The 20780-nt window shown below is 39.1% G+C and overlaps 1 protein-coding gene across 9 annotated transcripts in view; it reads right to left on the minus strand.

Moving 5' to 3' along the window:
* Window positions 1-20780, minus strand: part of THOC2 (THO complex subunit 2) — a 110745-nt gene that overhangs the window by 10480 nt on the left and 79485 nt on the right. For 6 of the 9 annotated variants that reach the window (XM_075539313.1, XM_075539310.1, XM_075539311.1 and 3 more), the window contains exons 20-37: window positions 20368-20485; window positions 17014-17193; window positions 16073-16237; window positions 12696-12971; window positions 11861-12002; window positions 11253-11410; window positions 10250-10378; window positions 9762-9893; window positions 9486-9670; window positions 8755-8975; window positions 8411-8513; window positions 7295-7722; window positions 6840-6898; window positions 5316-5432; window positions 2480-2518; window positions 903-1040; window positions 502-571; window positions 262-419 (exon numbers count right to left, since the gene is read on the minus strand). In XM_075539313.1, the coding sequence (XP_075395428.1) occupies window positions 262-419; window positions 502-571; window positions 903-1040; window positions 2480-2518; window positions 5316-5432; window positions 6840-6898; window positions 7295-7722; window positions 8411-8513; window positions 8755-8975; window positions 9486-9670; window positions 9762-9893; window positions 10250-10378; window positions 11253-11410; window positions 11861-12002; window positions 12696-12971; window positions 16073-16237; window positions 17014-17193; window positions 20368-20485 (2818 nt within the window). The remainder of the gene's footprint in view (window positions 1-261; window positions 420-501; window positions 572-902; window positions 1041-2479; window positions 2519-5315; window positions 5433-6839; window positions 6899-7294; window positions 7723-8410; window positions 8514-8754; window positions 8976-9485; window positions 9671-9761; window positions 9894-10249; window positions 10379-11252; window positions 11411-11860; window positions 12003-12695; window positions 12972-16072; window positions 16238-17013; window positions 17194-20367; window positions 20486-20780) is intronic. The other 3 variants (XM_075539317.1, XM_075539318.1, XM_075539316.1) reach the window with 3 other exon arrangements.

Genomic DNA, 20780 nt, shown 5'->3' on the forward strand with positions numbered 1-20780 from the left:
GAAACGGAGAGGCTGCCCCGTTTACTATCTGTGTCCCCACACCCACAGCAGTGACAAAAGACTGTGTGACTGGGAAAATGTTTGAGATATGCTATGTCTTTCCAAGTTGATCCCCCCACCCCCACATGATAACCAGAATACTGTTTGGGGAAATAACATTCTTCAGTAGGTTGCTCTATGAATAATCAATAGTCTGGTGAGAAAAAATATATTCCCTTTTAAAAAACAAAATATATGGTTCCTTCGGTTTTCTTAATTTACCTTTTTGCCACCAGAGGAGATTTTATCCATCTTTTCAGATTTAAATGAATCACCACCTTTTTCTTTGCCTGAAGACTTTGACTTATTTTTTTCCTTGTCTTTCTCATTAGCATAAGGAGACTCACATGGACTTTCACTTTTATGTTTTGAAACTCCCACTAAAATGACAAAGGAAAATCATGAAAGCCTTTCCCAGTTCAGGTTGACCACTGTGTCGACGGTATTTACAAATCTACCTACTTGTTCCATTTTCCTCTTTACGCCTCTTGGTTAAGTCCGGTGGCACTTCGCGGTCATTGTTTGAATGATCCTAGAACCAAGAATTGTGAACTACAGTGATCAAGGGTTTTTGCTTTTAAGGTACTACTTTGCACTAGAAGAGCTCAGCTAACTAGTACTGCAGAATGTTCGCAGTAGTTTCACATACTTGGTTAAATGGCATGAAAGGCAAGCAGAGCTGGAAGAGATTACTAGACTGAGGATCCTTGTTACTGCAGAAGTTGTAAACACAACACACTTTAGGGCTAAAATACTCCAAAATACTAAATAAGAGGCTGCTATAGGAAAACCAGTATTAAAAACAAAGGTGAAAGACATGTGATAGTTGAGTGTTCCAAGCCGGTTTATAAAAGGTTACAAACCCTTTTCCGTTCCTTCCTGTCCTTTTCATCTTTTCTCTCTCTCTCTCTGGATCTTTCCCTTGACTTGTCCAAATCTTTCTTGTCCATTTCTCTCTCCTTACTCTTGGATAGTGGTGTAGGAGTATGATTAGTGTAGAGCTGTTAAATTAAGGCAATATTACTAAAGATTATTAGTTTTTCAATATTGGCATTTTTTGTTTATTTAATGAAAGACAATTGGTAGTTAGACTCAAAGGCACAAAGGGTCAGCTGTCTGGATTACAAGAGTTAAAAGAAAAAAGCCAACCCAAATTATACAAGGCTTCCACGTTTCTCCATTTGCAAATCAGCTAAACTCAATTGGATCATTACTTACTGCCTCAACCGAGACTGAGTAAATTCAGAAGCTAGAGTTCTCCATATTATTCTATCTCGAGGTTCTGTAACCCTCATTAGGAAAATCCAGGTGTGAAACTCAGTGACAGAAGTTTCTCAACTGTAAAAAAGGTACACATCTCTAAACCATCAGAGAAATGTTTAACCAGTCTTACGTTTCACTCGCAAGCACCCAATGCTGACAGTGAGTAAAAGATAAAACAGAAGTTAGCCCAAGGCTTTAGTGAAGGTCTTACTCTGCCCTCAGCATAAACCATGCATGGATTGTTTTTCCAAAGGTAAAAAAGGCAGCGGCTTCTCTGCTTCAACTCACTTAAGTTGTTTTAATGGTTCTAAATAGCTCAGAAAACCACCTCGTTTAATGATGATGAAACAAATCAAAGACTGAAAATGAAGAACCAATGTGGTTCTTTGTCTATTGTATTGCTGCCAATAGGCCCATGGGCAAAAAGCAGTCAAAACTCAACAGGCCTGGATAGTCTAGTCCGAAAGAACTGAGAAATGACTGTACCTATATAAAAGGTACAAATCTGGAAATCCATAATAGAAAATACTTGGGAAGCATCGGGAAATAATCAAACACCTAACCATATGACATTTTAAACTGTGCTACAAGCACTAGGAGGCAGGTACATAGAATAGAACTCAATATATGACTAGACAATTCTAGATATACCTTAGGAATAAATACAATAATGAATCAGGTCAAACAGCTGTACACAAAGAAACTCTTTAGCATCTCATGGGAAAAAGTCAATCAGTTTGAGAATTCCGAAACACTTATTTGTTCAACACCATCGAACATTCTTTAAAACGTCAAAGTTGAAAGGTTGACGATCAAATTAAATACACAAAGTACTTAATTATAGAGAGCACGAGATTGCGCCATAGTCATAAGTGCGTGTCCAAAATGTACTCTTGTTGGATATGCTGTAAACCACACATCAATAGTCCTAATAGTGTAGTTTATTCATGCCAGCTTAGTATGTTAACTTGAAACTGATAAAACAAAAGAAATGATATGTTATTGTAATATTTAAAGACGTTTTCTCTAAGCAAAGTATTGCTTAACTTTTCCCAAGTAGAAAAATAAAGGTTTGTGGTTACAAATACATACACACAATTCTGTAAGAATGAAGTTTTTAACTAGTTAATTTGAATTATGTATCGCAAGTAAGTGAAAAACCTTTTCTAGGACTTACTTCTGGTATTAATGTTCCAATAAATACTTCATTCTTGGCCTAAAGAGTTAAATAGCTCAATTAATACACAAACACAAATTCTTAGTTTAGAAATATCCCCAATATTTTTCCCTATTTTGTACACTCTTCTATGAACACATCTAATGGCAATATTCTCCAGATAAACATACAGCCTTCTCATTATCTATTCAATAAAATATATGCTCTTTAGTTTGGGGCTCCCACTCTTCCCATTTTTTCCCATAATTTCTTATACACAGTAGCCCAATGTACTCTGTGCTGTGCCCACCAATGCTCTCGAATGCAGCCATGCCTTTCCCAGTTTTCTTCACCTTCTGAAATCCTTCACAGTTCACAAAACCACCTGCATGCAGTCTTCCCTCATGCCTGCAACTCCTTTTCCTGCGAACTCTCATATTATTCTACAACTATCTTTATTGTGGCAGGTAGTCTCTATAAATTTTGATGCCATTTTTGTCCATGACACAGTTTTTGGCATGGTAGAGGAAGTCAAGGGTCTTTTCCACTTTTATACATAGTTTGGTACATGTTTGCCAAGTACAATAAATGATTTATTAAACTCATGCATATTCATAGCAGTATTGAATTTTGTTCTTGATTTTCTTTTATTCTCAAGACTGGAATCATTAAGCTCAAAAAGAAGTGGACTAATTTTCAAAATCTATTTAAGAGAGTACTGTAACACTGGCGTCATTGTGGTTGTAATATATAAGATTAGACTCAGTTTATCGGGCTTATAAAATCCTTAGTTTGAGGTGGTAACATTAAAAGCTGAACTCTTAAGATGCTGTCCTCCTACATTTCAGAGAGAGGGTTGGTTAGAAGAACATGTTGTAAAAACTTCCTCATCAATTGCAGCCACTAAGATTAGCAGATGAACATATAACTGAACCCCAGGGAGGAAATGGGAAGAGTGATGCTACTTTGAAGGGATTACAACTAAAATCAGGAAAAATGTGTATATATTGTTGAATGAGAAACTTACTTGCTCCGTCAGCCTTCACCCAAACCATAATACAATGCTCAAAAATACCGAACAAATAAAAACAAGACAATACGAAGGGGTGGTGTATTAAGAAAGGGGAATTCTGGAAATAAAAAAATGTACACATTGTGGGCAGGGGGATTCTAACTATAACTACATCCACTGGAAATTGGTGGTAGGAGGTGAACTGACTCTGCGCACATGCACGCTGCGTGTGTGTATACACACACACATACACACACACACCACCACCACCACAACCCCACCCCCCACCCCAGCAGTTTGAAACTACCAGCTGCTCCACAGGAGAAAAATGAAGGTTTCTACTCCCATCGAGAGTTACCACCTCAGAAACCTACAGGGGCTGTTCTATAGGGTTGCTAATGACTCGGAATCGGCTTGGTGGCAAGTTGAGTTTGGTTTGGTTTTGGAGAATTGTAGGAGAAACATCCAGCTAGCTCGAAATCATCAATACCAGTTAAAACCACCGGCCTCACCAAAAAGAAACATTTCCAGCCGACACGTCAGGGGTGAGTAAATTAAAAACGTTCCCACCCCTGGACCACAAAGTGAAAATAATAGCTTCATAGAGACTCCTGGGAACCAAGCACAATAAAACAAACCAACAAAAAAGCACCACCAAACTAAAACAGGGTAAGAATTTGAAAGAAACAAGTGATAAGCTATCCCCAAAACATTGAGGTTACAGGCCATCAAGTTTATAGACCATTCAAATTCAAGTAAAGTGTACGTATTCTCTAAGGTTATTAAATTTTCTTAGACTTGTAAGCTTTAACATAAGCTATTATGCAAACCAGTACTTTGGATGCTTTTCCAAAGTCCAAAGACTTAAAGAGTTCATTTCAAACATTATTGAACATTTAACCATATTGCCAGATATTATGCAAAGCACTAAGGATCTAAAAAGTGGTATATTCAAATTAAATTTTAGACATATGCGATCCTGAATTTTCTGGACAAACAGCAAGAAAGCAATGGAATGTTAACTATGCACCGAAACCACCATTGAAAACCAAGGTGGGCAGGCAGACTGGAAGGGGCGCTACACCTTTACAACGAAACCTCCACACCTAACGTGCTAAGAACCCAACCTTTTCCACGAATTATTGTTTCAACTCAGTGTAATTTCAGTGCCCGTTGTAGTGTTAAGTTCCAGGTGAGTGCCTTAAGGCACACAAACTGTATAATATCTCAATAACAAAATACTAAGGAATGTATAGTAATACCTAAGAATCAATACTAACAATGTAAACACAATCACCGAGTTGATAATTCTCCTCCATAGCCACGATTACAGGAATTGGTATTACGCTACAACTACTAAAAAGGCAGCTCAGCAGAGAAGACAAGGAATTTCATGGATTGAGATAGGTTGCTGTTAGAACAGTTATGTGAACACATAAAACTTGATGTTTGCTGTTTTGCACTATCTAAACAACAGTGGGAAAATAGCTTGGCAGATTTGTTTTGAGAAATTAAGCATATTCCCCTAAACAATTTCGTGTCCAAACCTCAAACTTATTTGCAGATTTTTGAAGTCTGAAAGGGAGAGTGTCTAACATAACAAACAAGGATAGATTATGGCCAGATTACACACATTTCATAAACATTTCTGTAAATGAGACCAATGTCCTCCATTGCATTCGTTTGTGATAAGCATTTTTGAAGCTATTCCTAAGCAAGCAAAGTATTTTTTTCCACGGACCATGGCCTAATGATTTAATCAGGGCTACGGGAGATCTACTTAATTAAAAAGAGAGAATGTTTTGGTTTATTTACTTAGGCATGATGATTTTAAAAGATTCAAACCTTTGCTGAAGACTCCTTGAGTTCGATGAGACTGTCCTGTACAAAATGAATGGAGATGACAGGTGAGCTGGCATAGTTCTCAGAACCCAGAGGAACATTGGGAGGTGTGGCTGTAACCTGGAAATAAAACCAGCTACTTCTTGTGAGGATAAATCTTGTGATGGCATTATCACATGAATATCAACAACAAAAATAAAAACAAAAGCAAAACCATGTAATGAAATTGTAATGTTGAACAAAGGTACATACTCAATATAACAAAAAACTTTTTCTGCTCAGAATTTAGAAATCAATGCCACATTTTCCATAAATTAAGTTATAGGCAAAGTTAAGACATTTACAAAAGCAAAACATTTTTCTCTCCACAAAAATAGTGGAGATTACTGCAGAAAAACAACATTGTCTTATATTTTAATTTTTTTCTTTAATTGGGAGGCTCCAAATTTTACTTCAAACTTTAAAATAAATATGCACTTTAAAAAAAAAAACCTTAGCTAGAGAACAGCTAAGAAATCAAAATGTATTCTATTGAAAAGCAATGGCTTTTATTAATTTTATTATTATTATTATTATTATTATTATTATTATTATTATTATTATTATTGCAAAGTGCCTATGAAGTAAATTTCATACCTCCCATGGAGGGGAAAAAAGGCATTTAAAGGAAAAGAAAGAAAAAGAAATAAATTACAGTATTCCACCAGTGCTCTTGATGAAGAATTAATAACTTACAGTTTGTAAAAGTTCAAAGATTCCATGACATAAGATGACTTTAGAAATAAAATTTAATGTGGAGCAAGGAATGGCTACCCTGAGTCTTCAAGAAGGCTACACCCACGATTTTGTGCTGCAGTTGAATGCCTGGGGTTTCTCTTGGCTGGGTGGTAGGGCTGGAGGCCACATCTGCTTTTAGCGTAACGCAAGGTTCAAGTGTTGGGAACCCAATGGGTATAAACAAACCTCCAAAGGAAGACACAACAGAAGCTGCATGCTCAATGAATATACACACTACAGGAGAACTCATCACCAAGGAGACTTTAAAACGGAACTCTTTTCAAGACTCCTCCTTAGAAGGCACACATCGTGGTATGAAGCTCATCAAGAAGCTTGATGAATTCCGAGGTATCTTGTGATCCTGCATCATCCAGGAAGTCTTCAGTGCTATTTACTCTTCAATATTTATGCAGAAAAAGAGGCTTCATTCTGCCGAAAAGATTTGCTTGTAGCTACCATTGCACTCCAAAAATGACAGTGAGGCACTTCTGGGTAAAATTTCTCTTGCACTTGGAAACATTATTTACAAAATTAGTGCTAAGTCCTTGAAGTTGTATTTTTTAACGTAAAAATACTCAATAGTGAAAAAACATGAGTCCACCAATATAGAAAAAATTCGTTTTCTAATGCATTATAAAACTGCCAGTGGCTCCAGTGAATACTTGGCACAAGACTTGAAGGAAGTCAGGACACTGGTATTCCAAACAGGTGCGCCTAACATGGACGCTGCCTTCCTCAGGCTATACTAACCTTTACTGTTGAGGAATGCGATGGAGAAGGATGAGAATCAAGTTTGCGACGTTTTTGTTCTGTTAGGACAAAACAAAAACAAGAAATAGTCAGCAAAAGGTATCACTTCTCAACTTTCCACTTCTTACAAGCCCCCCAAAATAACCAGCTTTTAAGGTTATCAAATACTAGGTTCACCAGCAAAAAACCTAGGTAACTTGCCAAAATAAAACCCACTGCCATCAAGTCAGAGCGACCTTATATTCTGAACATAGTACAACTGCCCCGTGGGTTTCCGAGACTGGAAATTCACAGGAGTAGAGTGGAGAGTCTCAAGTTTCTCCCCCAGACCAGCTGGTGGATTCAAAGCGCTGACAACGTGGAACCACCACTGTGCCGCCAAGGCTCCTCAAGGAGCAAAGAAACAACTACCCATTAAATCAGCAAAAGGGAAAGGAAGATAAGGGTGAACTTGCCCCTGTCAGGCTCTGCAATATCTGATCGGGGAACGGGCGATTTCATTGGCCCAGAAACAGCTGGTTTTTCTCCTCCTTTATTGTTTTCCTTGGATTTCACCTCCTTTGCTATCTCTCTTTCTCTAGATGGCTCCTTCTCCCTTTCCTTTTCTTGAGTTGATTTTGATTCTACATTGGGGACAGCGGGCTTGAATTTTTCATCTTTAGGCTTTTCTTCCTTCTTGAGTTTTTCTTTTTCTTTGTCCGATTTTGGTGTTCGTTCCTTGGTCTCTCTTGCTTTTTCCTCTTTATTTGTTCGCTCTTCTTTTGGTTTTTCTTTACCATCTTTACCAAGTACCCTGGCCTCTGGAGTAGCAGCTGGAGTTTTTTCCTTTTTCTCTTTCTCTTTTTCTTTCCCTTTTTCTTTGTCATTTTCTTTAATGGTTTTGCTGAAGAATAAAAATTTGAGACTTTGAAATAAAAAATCCTACCACACAGTCCATGTTTAAAATCATAAAGGAGCTCTACTGACTTGTGAAATTCTAAAATTAAGACATCTTTCAAACAAATAAAAAGCACATTTTTATCCAGTAGGTAGTAAATAAACAGATTCCCAAATGACAGATTTAAAAGACTAATTAACTTGGTGAGGCTTTTTGAAGGTGGGGGGGTATACATCCATAACCTTTAAGGGCAGCAAGGTAATGGAATGCCTACACTTTAACTCTATACAAGTGTAGAAAGCTGAGCAGCCCAATAAGTAGTCCAGGGTTCCTCACATACGGTACTACCATCAAAAAATGAATTACTTGGCTAGACAGATATCTTAATTAGCATAGGCCTTTTCTTAAGTAATTCTTTTTATCCAAATGCTCTACAACCATCATTTAATCCTAAAGTGTTTATGTTTGCTTCATTTTTTTCCTTCGCTGCCTTACTTTCTCCTGTGTGTCCTATCCTAGCAAGGAAAACTAAGTCTCAGCATATACTCAGGAGGGTAAATGCATCATCAAAATGAGGATATCTACCAAATTTCAAAGTCAACTATAACTGATTACATATTAACTAACTACCATCCCCTCCCACTCATGGCCAACTGAAACGATTTTGAATTTTCCCCCGGAGCGGTGTTCTTACCTATTCGAGCCACCATTTCCATTGTTGGCATTCCCTTTGGGTGCGGCACTAGAAGCTTTGTTAACAGCTTTCAGACCACACTGCGATCTCTCCCTGGATTTATCTGAAATAAAGGCAAGGCTTTATTTGACAAATCCCTAAATGTAAGCAAAAACACAATTTCACAGCAAAAGGATGAGCAATTCATTACAAACAGCAGGCTGCTTATTTCCTTGACACTTACATACTCCTACCAGGGAAATTTAAAAGGTAGCACTAAATCAGCTCCAACTTACAATAATACAAAACATTTCCATTTCCTGAAGCAAAATATATTACTTTAAAATTTCTACAAATGAGCATACCAGTCTCCTCAGTACTGCTCTCATCCGATTTAGATGTACTTCCTATCGATGATGACGACGACGACGATGATGATGATGAAGAAGAAGAAGTAGAGGAAGAAGGCCCACCACCAGGCCCATTTTGTACACTGGCAACTGCATTCCTCGGAGGGGGGTCTTTGTGATGAAACTCATTTTCAGGAATCATGTATGACTTTCTACTTTTCAACTGCCCAGAGTAGCTGAAAGTCGCACAAAGTGTTTAAATATACACGCACAAATCAGAAAGTACAAACATGGGGTTTAAAAGAATAAAGTTAGCAAGTTAGTCACCTGGCTAAGAGGTTCCAGAGAATAAAAATATTAATTTTTAACTAAGTTTGTGGACGTCTTTCGAGAGACCTAGATGCCTTGTTAAATATAAAATCTCAATATAAGCTAGCACTCAAGCTGACCCTTTTTTTGCTTGTCACTATTAAATATCTGAATACTCAACTGATAATGAAATTAAAGCTACATCTCAACCAAGACTTATTAAGTATGACTTTTGAAATTATCATCCAGTATAGACCGGAAGTTGATAATCAGAAGTGGCAACTCTCACCAGCCTGTGGGAACATGATCGCATAATCTCCCATAATCTCCTGAAATAAGGCAGAGGATAAACTTCAACACTTTAAAACATTTTCAAGTCTTCAGAATCCTTTTTGTTATCTAGTCTCATAAATCACATTAAAGTAAGATTGTGTTACCCCATAGCCAATGCATATAGATCAGGCCTCTTCTCTTTTTCTTCTTCGTAGATTTTTTGCACTCTTCGTTCCAAAGCCTGGCCCAGATTCAAAACTTTCGGGTACCAAGGAAGTATTTTTGTTAGCACAATCAGGATATTTCTTATGTGCGTATATTCTCCGGTTTCGAGGCAATGTACTGATGCCTACGACAACAAAAACATTAAGATCCGTTATTTCTATGTCAGCATAAAGAAAGAAAATCTACACCTTTGAAAAACCTAGTTCTTTTCTTACCTTGGTTAGTTTGTAATGCCATTTATGCACAACATGTCGAAAATTTTCATAGTCTAATTGATCAGCTTTATTCCCACCGTCAAATCCAGTTGCTCGTAATATAGTAAGGAATCCTGGATAGTTCCCACATTCCTTTGTTTAATAAGAGAAAAATGTAAAAAGAGAAAAGAAAAGAGAGGAAGAAAGAATGTCTTTTCAAGAAAAACCCAGGCCTATACAATAACAGGGTCTGAATTTTAAGTAATTAAGATTAAAGGTTTTGTGTAAACATATGATGTATGTTTGGGTAGCATATATTTACCACCTAAAATTTAGGGATATTAATTGGAACATCATTTCAAGACGGGACTTAGAAATATAGCACTCTTAAAAATACTGCTTGACAGGTGAATCTTAAAAGCCCAGCTTTAAAAAAATGAAACAATCCAGAAAATGACTGGGAATACTCAAGACCACAGGTAAACCATATCAGAATTTATGAACTATACCTTTTCGTATGTGGCTCTATCACTGTGCCACCTAGTCACCGTCTCTAACATACAGCAAAGGAATCTGCCATATCGACTAGCTTCATTTTCCGTACAGCTTGCAACAGTGTAAATTATATCAGAGAAAACCTACAGGAATAAAAAGGTTGTACAATAAAACCCAATCAAGATCAAAATTAGTCACAAACTAAAAAGATCGTATTGTACACATATCACAATAAGTTAAAAGGTCAACTTAGTACGTATTAGTTAGTTTTCTCCTTTTCCGTTCATACTTGCAGAGACCATTTTTGGGAAAACAGCACACGTTGATATGACAACTGGACAAAACGGCAAGCTTTATATGGAACGCTGATTTACAATAACAGATGAAACATCTGCCATCATTTTTAGATAATACTGTAACTTCGTTATCAAACATTTAGCCAGGGTAGGCAGAGGTGAGAAGAAAAACTAAGAATTGGCAGCTACCACGCTGAAACAAGAAAGTATGTTTGTAAACCACAAAATCCAATACGTTATTAAAAAAACCTCCGTTGTAAAAATCTGCTAATGTAACCATATTGAAAAGCATCGGCGTGTTTCTGGGAGCGTGAAGGTGCAGGCATTTTGTTGTTTCTTTTGAGGAGATGGGAATTTAGAGTGGAGAAGAGGATTCTACCTATAACATGCAAACCCAAATGTAGAGTTAATAGCTTAATCATGACGGCTTATTATCTAAAGTGTTTTTTATGTTTAGCTACTCATTTAATCCTATCAAAGACCCTCCGAAGCAGACATTACTACCACATTTTGCAGACAAGAAAAATGAGACACAGAGGTTAAATAACTTGCCCAAAATCACACAGGTAGGAAGTGGAAGAACTAAGATTCCAATTCAGGCATTTGACTCTTGAGTTCATGCCTCCAACCACATACACAGTTGTATCTCTAGAGATGATTATGTTTAGCTATCATTGTGTGAGACTTTTTTTTAACAAGGGTTGTAAGAAAAAGAACTTACTCGATCATAGCAAAGAAGTGTGGAAAAATTTGGAGTTTTCTGTTGATGTACCAATTCAACAAAACGAGCACAGTAAACAGCATCAATTGCTGAAAAAATACATCGAGGAAAAATACACAGCTGTAGAAATTTTGTGATGGTCTCATTTTTGGTAGATTCTAAAAATAAGGGAAGAATATATAAGTGGTAAACTTCTTCCTCAACTCTCAAGGCCACTACACATGACAATATATTAACTTTAGGGTAAAAAGTACTATACGACCACAAACTATGTACAGTTGGTACCCAAAGAGCATGCCTGGGAGACTGTCTTCAATTTATTAGTCAGTGGGCAATCTACTATTGATAATGTCTCCAGAAAAATGATTTTATACAGAAGAGCTGAATGACAAGCTGCCAATATTATAGTTACAAATTATTTCACCAGCAAACTAATCGGTCCGTGAGTGAGCATGTGAAGCTGATGCTGCATTACTGAATAACCAAAGTAAGGGAGAATGAACCCCAAGTTGAAATACAAACACAATACACTTCAACACCTGCAAAGTTTTATAGCCGTTCTTTTGTAATTTAGCAGCAGCAGGATTGCAACAATTCGAAAAACATACTTGCTAAAAGCCAGTTGTCCTTTTCCAGTTTGAGCCTTTGTAGAACTCGCTGTACATGTTCCATCTGTTTCTTTTCTTCTTCAAGAAGTTTGTCCTGAAGGGCAGTACAACGCTCCTTCTCTTTTTTCTTTTTATTCGGAGGCTACAAAGTGAAAGAATCTTTTCTAACTATGTGCAAGTGTCTCCCACAACATTCTCATAGATGCTTAAAATGGACAATTACATTAACATGGGTACACAGGTCCTACCTGGATGTGCTTTCACCACCGTTCGAGACAAAGTCTTAGTGCCCCCCTTTTAAAAATCATTATATCTTCCCCCGCTAAGAGACTTAAAATAACTCTCAATATTAGCCAGTCTGCTTTTATATCAGATTTTCGATGCCCTAAGTAACTCAGCCCTGTGCTAACTATTCAAATTTACCACTAATCTTATTCTTCCCAGTAAAAAAGGTCTCCAGGAACCCTAGAGTGAGTCACACTTTGCCGGAGCCTTAGAGTGCCCCACCCACACACACCTATTTTGCTCAAAAACCACCTGTTCTATAAAGTTTTCTCTGAAAGTGTAACTCTTGCTCTTGCAACTGGAGTCACAGTGATTGCGTCATTTTGCTAACTATTCCGTCGAAAAGCAAATTCAAATACCTTTTCACTAATCAAAATTTCCCTGCCTTTTCCAAGCCTCCCAGCCTCAGCCCACTGCAAAGGTCATCCTCGACTTACAGAACTATTGTATAGCAACAACAGAGCTTTAACAAATCGAAGCTAAAATATTTTCCAAGAGTAACAGTGCGCTATAAAGTTATTGTACTTGAGCTGTTAAAACAGAAACCTACCATTTCCTGATTGTCATCAATTGCTTTCATCTGTATTTTAAGCTTGTTCACTTCTCTTTCATAGCTGGTTTGTGGAACTGCAAGGTCATACATTGTCAATGACCAGAATGTGGCATAGAATTGAGGGCTGATGTCATCCCAGACTTTGGAAATGTGCAAGGAAACCACTGCTTCATGGACGGGAGCCATCACAATCTCACATGATGTGATATATTTATGAACTTTATGCTGCTGTTTACTTCCCTTTTCTGATTTCTTAAGTTCATCATATTTTGACTGGAGATAAAAGGTCAAACAAACACAATTTATAGCATTCGTTCCCAAGGTATTTATTATTACCCTTTCAAGAATCAGAAGATTGCCCATGTCAAGACTGAGAGGAATTCTGGTTTCTTACCAGCACTTATTTTACGATAAATACATCATCTCCAGCAGCTGTTCCAATCTCTAGTTGCACGTGCTGACCTGGAAGGAGTGTGTTAGCAGATGCTTATGGAATCTGACCTGCTCAGTGAGTAAATGAGGTATGTATGCCCTCCTGCCCATCAACCCCAACCCACTCCATCTGCCTGCTGAATCCCGTGCTGCACCTGACAGTTAGGGAGAGCTTCCATGCCTACTTTTGAGACAGTCAAAGGAACCAATTCAAAGCTTTTAATACGAGTTGAGGACGCATGGAACTAGTAAGAGCCAGCCAGGACAGAATATAACAGCATTGCCACATGAAGTCCTATCCAGCTTTCGTAACTTGTCAGTTAGGAGGCCCAATGAACACACAAAAGGTTATGGGAAAGTTACTGCCAAGACTACTAAGTAGGATGATCAATCTCCAAGGTTTGCCTATGACTGAGGGGTTCCCCAAGACATAAGACTTTCCAATGAAACCTAGGAAATCCCCAGGCAAACCAAGACCATTTGGTCACCAGAATACTACGCCAAATGAGACTGTTATTAGTGAACAGCTTTAGTTAAACTGCATTACAGTCTCACATGTGTGGAAACGGAAGCTAAAGCATCTTTGGCCTGAATGGCTTCTCTAATTCAGAGGAGGTGCAGTGAACCAGAAAAAGATCCCACTCTATTGTATGAGAACAATAACCTGCTAGAACAAAGTCGAAGGGGTCCTGGTGTTTTCAGTGGGTGAAATGATGGGCTGCTAACAGGAAGGCTGCAGGTCAAACCCACAGGAGAAACACAAGGCTGTTTGCTTCCAGTAAGAGTTAACAGTCATGGATGGAAACCCATAGGAGCAGTTCTACTCTGTCCTATTGGGCTGATGTGAGTCAGAATTCACTCAGTGGCAATAGGTTAAGACAATGGGAGTGGGGTTGGGGAGGGTTTGCTGTAGAATAGAGTCTGACTTACGGCCACACTCTGTATGCCACGGCACTGTGTTCCATAGGGGTTTTAAAGGTTGATTTTTCCAGAAGTGAAAACACCAGATCTTCCTTTCAAGTTGCCTCTCAAAAAACTCACTGTGACTCATAGGGACCCTATAGGACAGTGTAGAACTGCCACTTTGGAAATCTGAGAGTGTAAATTCTTCATGCAGGTAGCAGGTCAACTCATCCACTCTGCCACCTAGATGCCTCTTGGTAGACTCAAGCCTCTGACCTACTGATTAGCATCACACTATGATAGCCACGGGTACTCCAGGAAAACAGAAACCAAAACCCACTGCCATTGAGTCAATTCCAACTCATACCAGCCTTCTAGGACAGAAATAGAAGTGTTCCCTCTGGTTCCCAAAGCGGTGAATCTTTACCCAAGCATATTGCCTAGTCTTCCACCTGAAGGGTTACTGGTGGGTGCAAGCTACCCACCTCTCAAAGCTGGGCCACTAGAGATCCTTCAGGATAGTAGAGGGGTCTACAATTTAGCTCCGAGTTTATTCCAAGAAACAAAGAACAAAATCACGAACTACTGAGCTGTTAGTGTCTTATATCCCTTAGTTTTAAGTCCCCCAGTCCTTCAGAGAACTCCAAGCCCCAAAAAATCCAGGTCCAAAAGTGAGTTGGTCAGAACCATGGGTTCCTGTTTGTGAACGTTTGAAATGACTGATTAGTGTGCTCACTTTTCACTACAGCACAGGACAGGACATAATTCCTGCGATGAAGCAATTATTTCCCCCAGTTTGTCAAGAAATCTGGACCCCTGTTGTACAACTGAGACTGACCAACTGTGGGCTGAGCCAACAACCACTTACAGAGCATACAATTTTCTAGATTGGGTCTAAAGGGGAAGAAGAGGCCTACCCGATCTCCCTTACAACCTTTTCCCCTCTAGAGCTAATAGCACAGTAACTAAGAGAGATGATTCAGGTAATTAAGTCAAGGAACATTTAGTTAGTTGTTAGAGGTGAGACACTTCAGCAGTTGATATGTAAACACTAACAGCTGATGGTCAATTAAGTGATCATTTAGACCTCAACTTTTCAGCATCTTTTTTTACAGTCGGCTACATAACTCTATTGCCTTGCTGGGAACAGAGAAGGAATCTTAGTTTGAGAAAGGACTAAGACCTTCCCTCCAAATCTGTACAGGTAGCCTAAACAAAGAGACAGAATCCAGGTCTGTAGAAAAATGAAGACGCCGGGAGTTCCCATCAGCGTAGGGAAGTACCAGGCTTCCAGAGTGAGGATTGTCCATGGTCCTCAGAGAAGGGGGTAACTCAGTCCAGGTGGCAAATAGAGAAGGGGAGAGGTACTACCAACCTATTCACTACTGGGATGCCTTGCCTCAAAAGTATATGGCTTATTTAGGGGCTGTGTGTGTGAGGGGGTGGGGGGGTGTTGTTTCATTAAGGTGAAGAGAAATAAAACAAGAAATATGAACACATCCTTCCAAAAGTTACCCAACAAAGACTGACTGGATTTCTAAATGATTGGGAGTGGTTACATCTATCTTTTTCAAGGCAGTAGGGACACTAACAAGTCAACCATGAAGTAAGGATACTACCATGGAAGAAAGAGGACTCTGTTTCTAAGAGGGAGGTACCCAACTTGGCCTGAATCAGAACCATCTAGTGCTTAAAACAAACAAGCAAACAAACAAAAATAAAAACCCTGAAATCCTCAGCCCCTAGTCAAGTTACCAAACACGAATTCGTGAATTCGGAGTTTTTGAAATGCTTGCCTGATGGTTTTCATCTTCACTAATGTTTTGAGAACTACAGTTCATTAGGGCCAGTAAAATGTCTAACTAGAAAACTGGTAAAGTTGTAACAGGAAAAATTATACAACTAAGTTAAGATATATACATACATATACACGCACACAAATGCATGTCCATTGTTAAACTAAAATGCATTTAAAAACAAAGCCATTAAGAAACAATTTGGAATCCCTCTTAAATGGCAGCAGGGATAGTTGTACTTACGGAAATATGGTGTGCATACATTGGCCGAGACAGGAAAAATGCTGCATCGTGAGGCGTATGAAATTCATTACAGAGCACATCAATTGAAGGTACTCGCTTTATATAATCTTCTGTGCTTAGATTAGATGCCAAAAACCCACCAAACTGTACCAAGGTATCATGACACTAAATTCAAAATACAAGACAAAAAACATACATGGGCTACCATTCTACGGAACCAATATAAATATTTTCTGAATTAATTAAGATGTTATTTGAACAGTATTCTAACAAAATTAAGATTAAAATTTCAGAATATCATAGGACTTTAGAGATCATTTATAAGCATAATCACTTAAACATATTGCATAAGACACTGAGGCCTTGATAGGTTGTCTCATCCAGGGCTTTAATAGTCAAAACATCTCCTGAAGTTTCAAGTTACTATTCAGCTCTTTAAAAAGCAGACTGCATTTTAAGTGAAGCACATCAAACAATATGCACTGGCAACAAAAGGAAACACTTTCACCATTGAAAGATAGAAAGTTATAAAATATATTTTTAAATATTAAACATGAAAATGTATATCTAGACTACAAAATGTATTCAACTATCACCAACTATATTACTGGGGATCGGGTGGGGGGAGAGATTCCAGACTTCCAGAAATCAGGAAAATTAAGAGAATAACTTGCAGTTGAAGAAATATAATGACGCCAGGGTATCTATTTAATTGAAGACTGTCCATACTATAAAAGCTCTCCTAGAGTCACCTCCTAAATATCCTAATTGGCATCCATTGCCGAAGTCAGGAAAAGGGCCCAATTTCCCCAGTGTCTAGTTACCATTAGTGCACCGGCATGTTCAGCATGGGGGATGCTGTGCAAATTACAGCAGTCTACATTTTCTGTTATTCACATTAAAATAAAATGTACATAAACACAGAAATCACTTTCACTTGCCTGATCGTACAGTTTTCCCACAAGTTTTAAATGTTTCTCTCCACCTTCCTGAAAGATCACGCCATTTCGCTGTTGAGCCATAAGCAAACAAAGAGGAAGTGCAAGATCGTGGTCTAACAGTGCATCTTTTAGCCTCTGAGAGGATTTCTTAGTGTTTCTGATCTGGCCAAAATAGCCACCCTGTACAAGAGAAGGGACAAATTTATCGGTGTATAGTACAATATATATGCCAGCCAATTTGAAAAAGCAAAACTTGAGTTACATCTTTAAAATAAAACCCATACATTCTGCATTCCGTAGCCTTCCTTATTCTTCACAAATGTATTTTAGTGACACTGTTTTTTACGACTGTTATTGGCTTATAAATGGCCGTCAATTGTCTAAACTACTGCATATATTCTTTGTCCACACTGCAGTCCCTAATAAAAGATTATTTTTGTGCTCAGTGTGAAAGGCTTAACAAGAAAGTAACTACCTTCAGGTTTCATTTATATCAAAGACCACAGGAGATAGAATTTGTGTGTTTACAAAACTGTCACATTATTTACTATATCTCAATTTGAAAAAAGGACGATGTGTTTGTGAAGAACAGGTATGGCTTCATGTACTTCTGTGTTGTTTGGGATCTTTACTATGGGTGTGCACATTTTCTTTGAACATTTCACTGTGAAATAAGTGAAGGTTTACACAGCAGGTCAGTTTCAATAATTCACACATATTTTGTTGCATCTTATTAATGGTAATCTTGATAATTTAACATCACTTGCCCCACATCTTGCGTGTTCTTCCTGTTTCGAGTCTTCCTCCTTTCTTTATTATAATTTTATTTCGTTTTCATTCTTTTTTTTAAACAATTTATTAGGGGCTCATACAACTCTTATCACAGTCCATACATATACATACATCAATTGTATAAAGCACATCTGTACAGTCCCTGCCCTAATCATTTTTTTCTCCTCTTTTCTTTTTTAACATTTTATTAGGGACCCATACAACTCTTATCACCATCCATACATATACATACATCAATTGTATAAAGTACATCCATACATTCCCTGCCCCAATCATTTTCAAAGCATTTGCACTCCACTTAAGCCCTTTGCATCAGGTCCTCTTTTTTTTCCTCTCCCTCCCCTCTCCCCCCTCCCTCATGTGTCCTTGGTAATTTATACATAGTTATTTTGTCATATCTTGCCCTATCCGGAGTCTCCCTTCCCCCCCTTCTCTGCTGTCCCTCTCCCAGGGAAGAGGTCACATGTGGATCCTTGTAATCAGTTCCCCCCTTCCAACCCACTCACCCTCCACTCTCCCAGCATCGCCCCTCACACCCTTGGTCCTGAAGGTATCATCCACCCTGGATTCCCTGTGCCTCTGCCCTATCCAGCCCTGAAAGGTAGAATTCAGATCATGGTAGTTGGGGGGAGGAAGCATCAAGAATCTGGGGGAAAGCTGTGTTCTTTCATCGGTACTACCTCGCACCCTAATTAACCCATCTCCTCTCCTAAACCCCTCTATGAGGGGATTTCCATTGGCCGACACTTGGGCCTTGGGTCTCCACTCCGCACTTCCCCCTTCATTTAATATGGTATGTGTGTGTGTATATATATATATATATATATACACACACACATACATATATACACACATATATATACATATACACACACACATATATATACATACACACATATATCTTTTTTTTGCATGATGCCTTATACCTGGTCCCTTGGCACCTCGTGATCGCACTGGCCGGTGTGCTTCTTCCATGTGGGCTTTTTTGCTTCTGAGCTAGATGGCCACTTGTTCACCTTCAAGCCTTTAAGATCCCAGACACTATCTCTTTTGATAGCCGGGCACCATCAGCTTTCTTCACCACATTTGCTTATGCACCCATTTGTCTTCAGCGATCCTATCATGGAGGTGTGCAGTCAATGATATGATTTTTTGTTCTTTGATGCCTGGTAACTGATCCCTTAGGGACCACTCGATCACACAGACTGTGTGTACTTCTATGTGGACTTTGTTGCTTCTGAGCTAGATGGCCGCTTGTTTATCTTCAAGCCTTTAAGACCCCAGTCACTATCTCTTTTGATAGCTGGGCACCATCAGCTTTCTTCACCACATTTACCTGTTTACCCACTTTGGCTCCAGCAGTTGTGTCGGGAGAGTGAGCATCATAGAGTTCCAATTTAATGAAAGTATTCATGCATTGAGGGAGTGTTCAAGTAGAGGCCCAAGGTCCTTCCTCCACCTTAATACTTAACCTATAAATATAGACACATAAATCTATTTCCCCATCCTCGTATATATATTTGCATGTACATGTCTTTGTCTAGACCTCCATAAATGCCCTTTGACTCCTAGCTCTTTCCTCCATCTCCCTTGACTTTCCTCCTGCCCTACTACCATGCTTCGTCGCCACCTGGGCTAGAGTATACCTCTTCTCTAAGCAACCTTACCCTTGATCATTTCCCACCAGGTCTGCCACTCCCCCCTCTCTACCATTTGGGGTCCCATGTTTTTCCCTTGTCCCTGTGTTTGTTAACACCACTTCCTTACCCCCTTACCCCCCACCCCAATTCCCCCCGGAACTGTCGGTCCCGTTGTTTTTCCTCCAGATAGTTCATCCAGCCTTTCCTATTCAGATAGACCTGTGGAGATACTAACATGCATGAAAACATGACAGAGGAAAACAAAGCAACAGTATACAACCAGGCAACAAAACAACAAAAACAAACCACTGACAAAGAACAGAACAAAACAGTTCACATGAGAAACGCTTGTAGTTCGTTCAGGGATCGTTTGCTGGCCCTTAGGAGCGTTTTCCAGTCTAGTCTGTTGGGGCACCACGCCCTGGCCCCAAAGTCCACTTTCAGCATTCCCTGGGGACCTTGCCACTCCATTCCCTTGCTGTTCCGCTGCACTCCCCCAGTGCTTTGCCTCGGTGTGGTGGGATCAGGTCAGGTGCAATTCCCACACTGTGTCTCTGGTGCTGTCCCCCGTATCGCCCTTAGTCACTGAGGGGCATCATTTCTCATAGTGGGGCCAGCCATGTTGTTCTCTCTTCCTCCTTTCTTAACCCTCATGAACATTGAACAGGGGTAAATGCTGCACTTTAGATGTGAAGTGGTTAACTGTTTATTCTCAGGTGTGTAGCTCCCCTTATTAGACCTGTTGATTGGCTGGAAATTGAACCATGGGGTATGTGAAGGGGTGTGTGTGGGCGGCAGAGTCAGTTCATTTGCAGACCTGAAAGATGACTAACGGTCACAGTCTGGGTTCCACCAGTAAGCCTGGTCATACTGCGCACCTTTAACATTTTAAAAGGCAAGAAACAGAAGCGCTAATACTCACTTCAGCTTTTAGCTGCTCTCCACCAGTCATGGCTTCTAATTGCTCCATTGTCATTTCTTCAGTTATTTCTATTCCTGCCATTTTTTGTACCACTTCTTTCAATATTAGCAGGTCAAAACTATTTTAAAAAGAAAAACAGCTTGTAGCAGCAATGTCAAATGTAAAAGTCGCAACATATTTAATTAGATAGTGACAATTCTTGTATTATTTATATATAAATGGGGGGAGCAGCTGAAGAGAGCTTTATGGGGGAACGAAGGGAAAGCTGCACTCCTAGAATGAGTCCCCAAGTTATCTGGCACGTGTGGATGTTAACTTTTATTTGAGAATCATTTCAAGCCTAGCTAGAAGCAAAACCACTGCCATTGAGTCAACTGGGATTCACAGAAACCTAAGCAGTAGGGAGGGGAACA

The sequence above is a fragment of the Tenrec ecaudatus genome, chromosome X (genome assembly GCF_050624435.1).
Source record: "Tenrec ecaudatus isolate mTenEca1 chromosome X, mTenEca1.hap1, whole genome shotgun sequence".
NCBI classification, from domain to species: domain Eukaryota; kingdom Metazoa; phylum Chordata; class Mammalia; order Afrosoricida; family Tenrecidae; genus Tenrec; species Tenrec ecaudatus.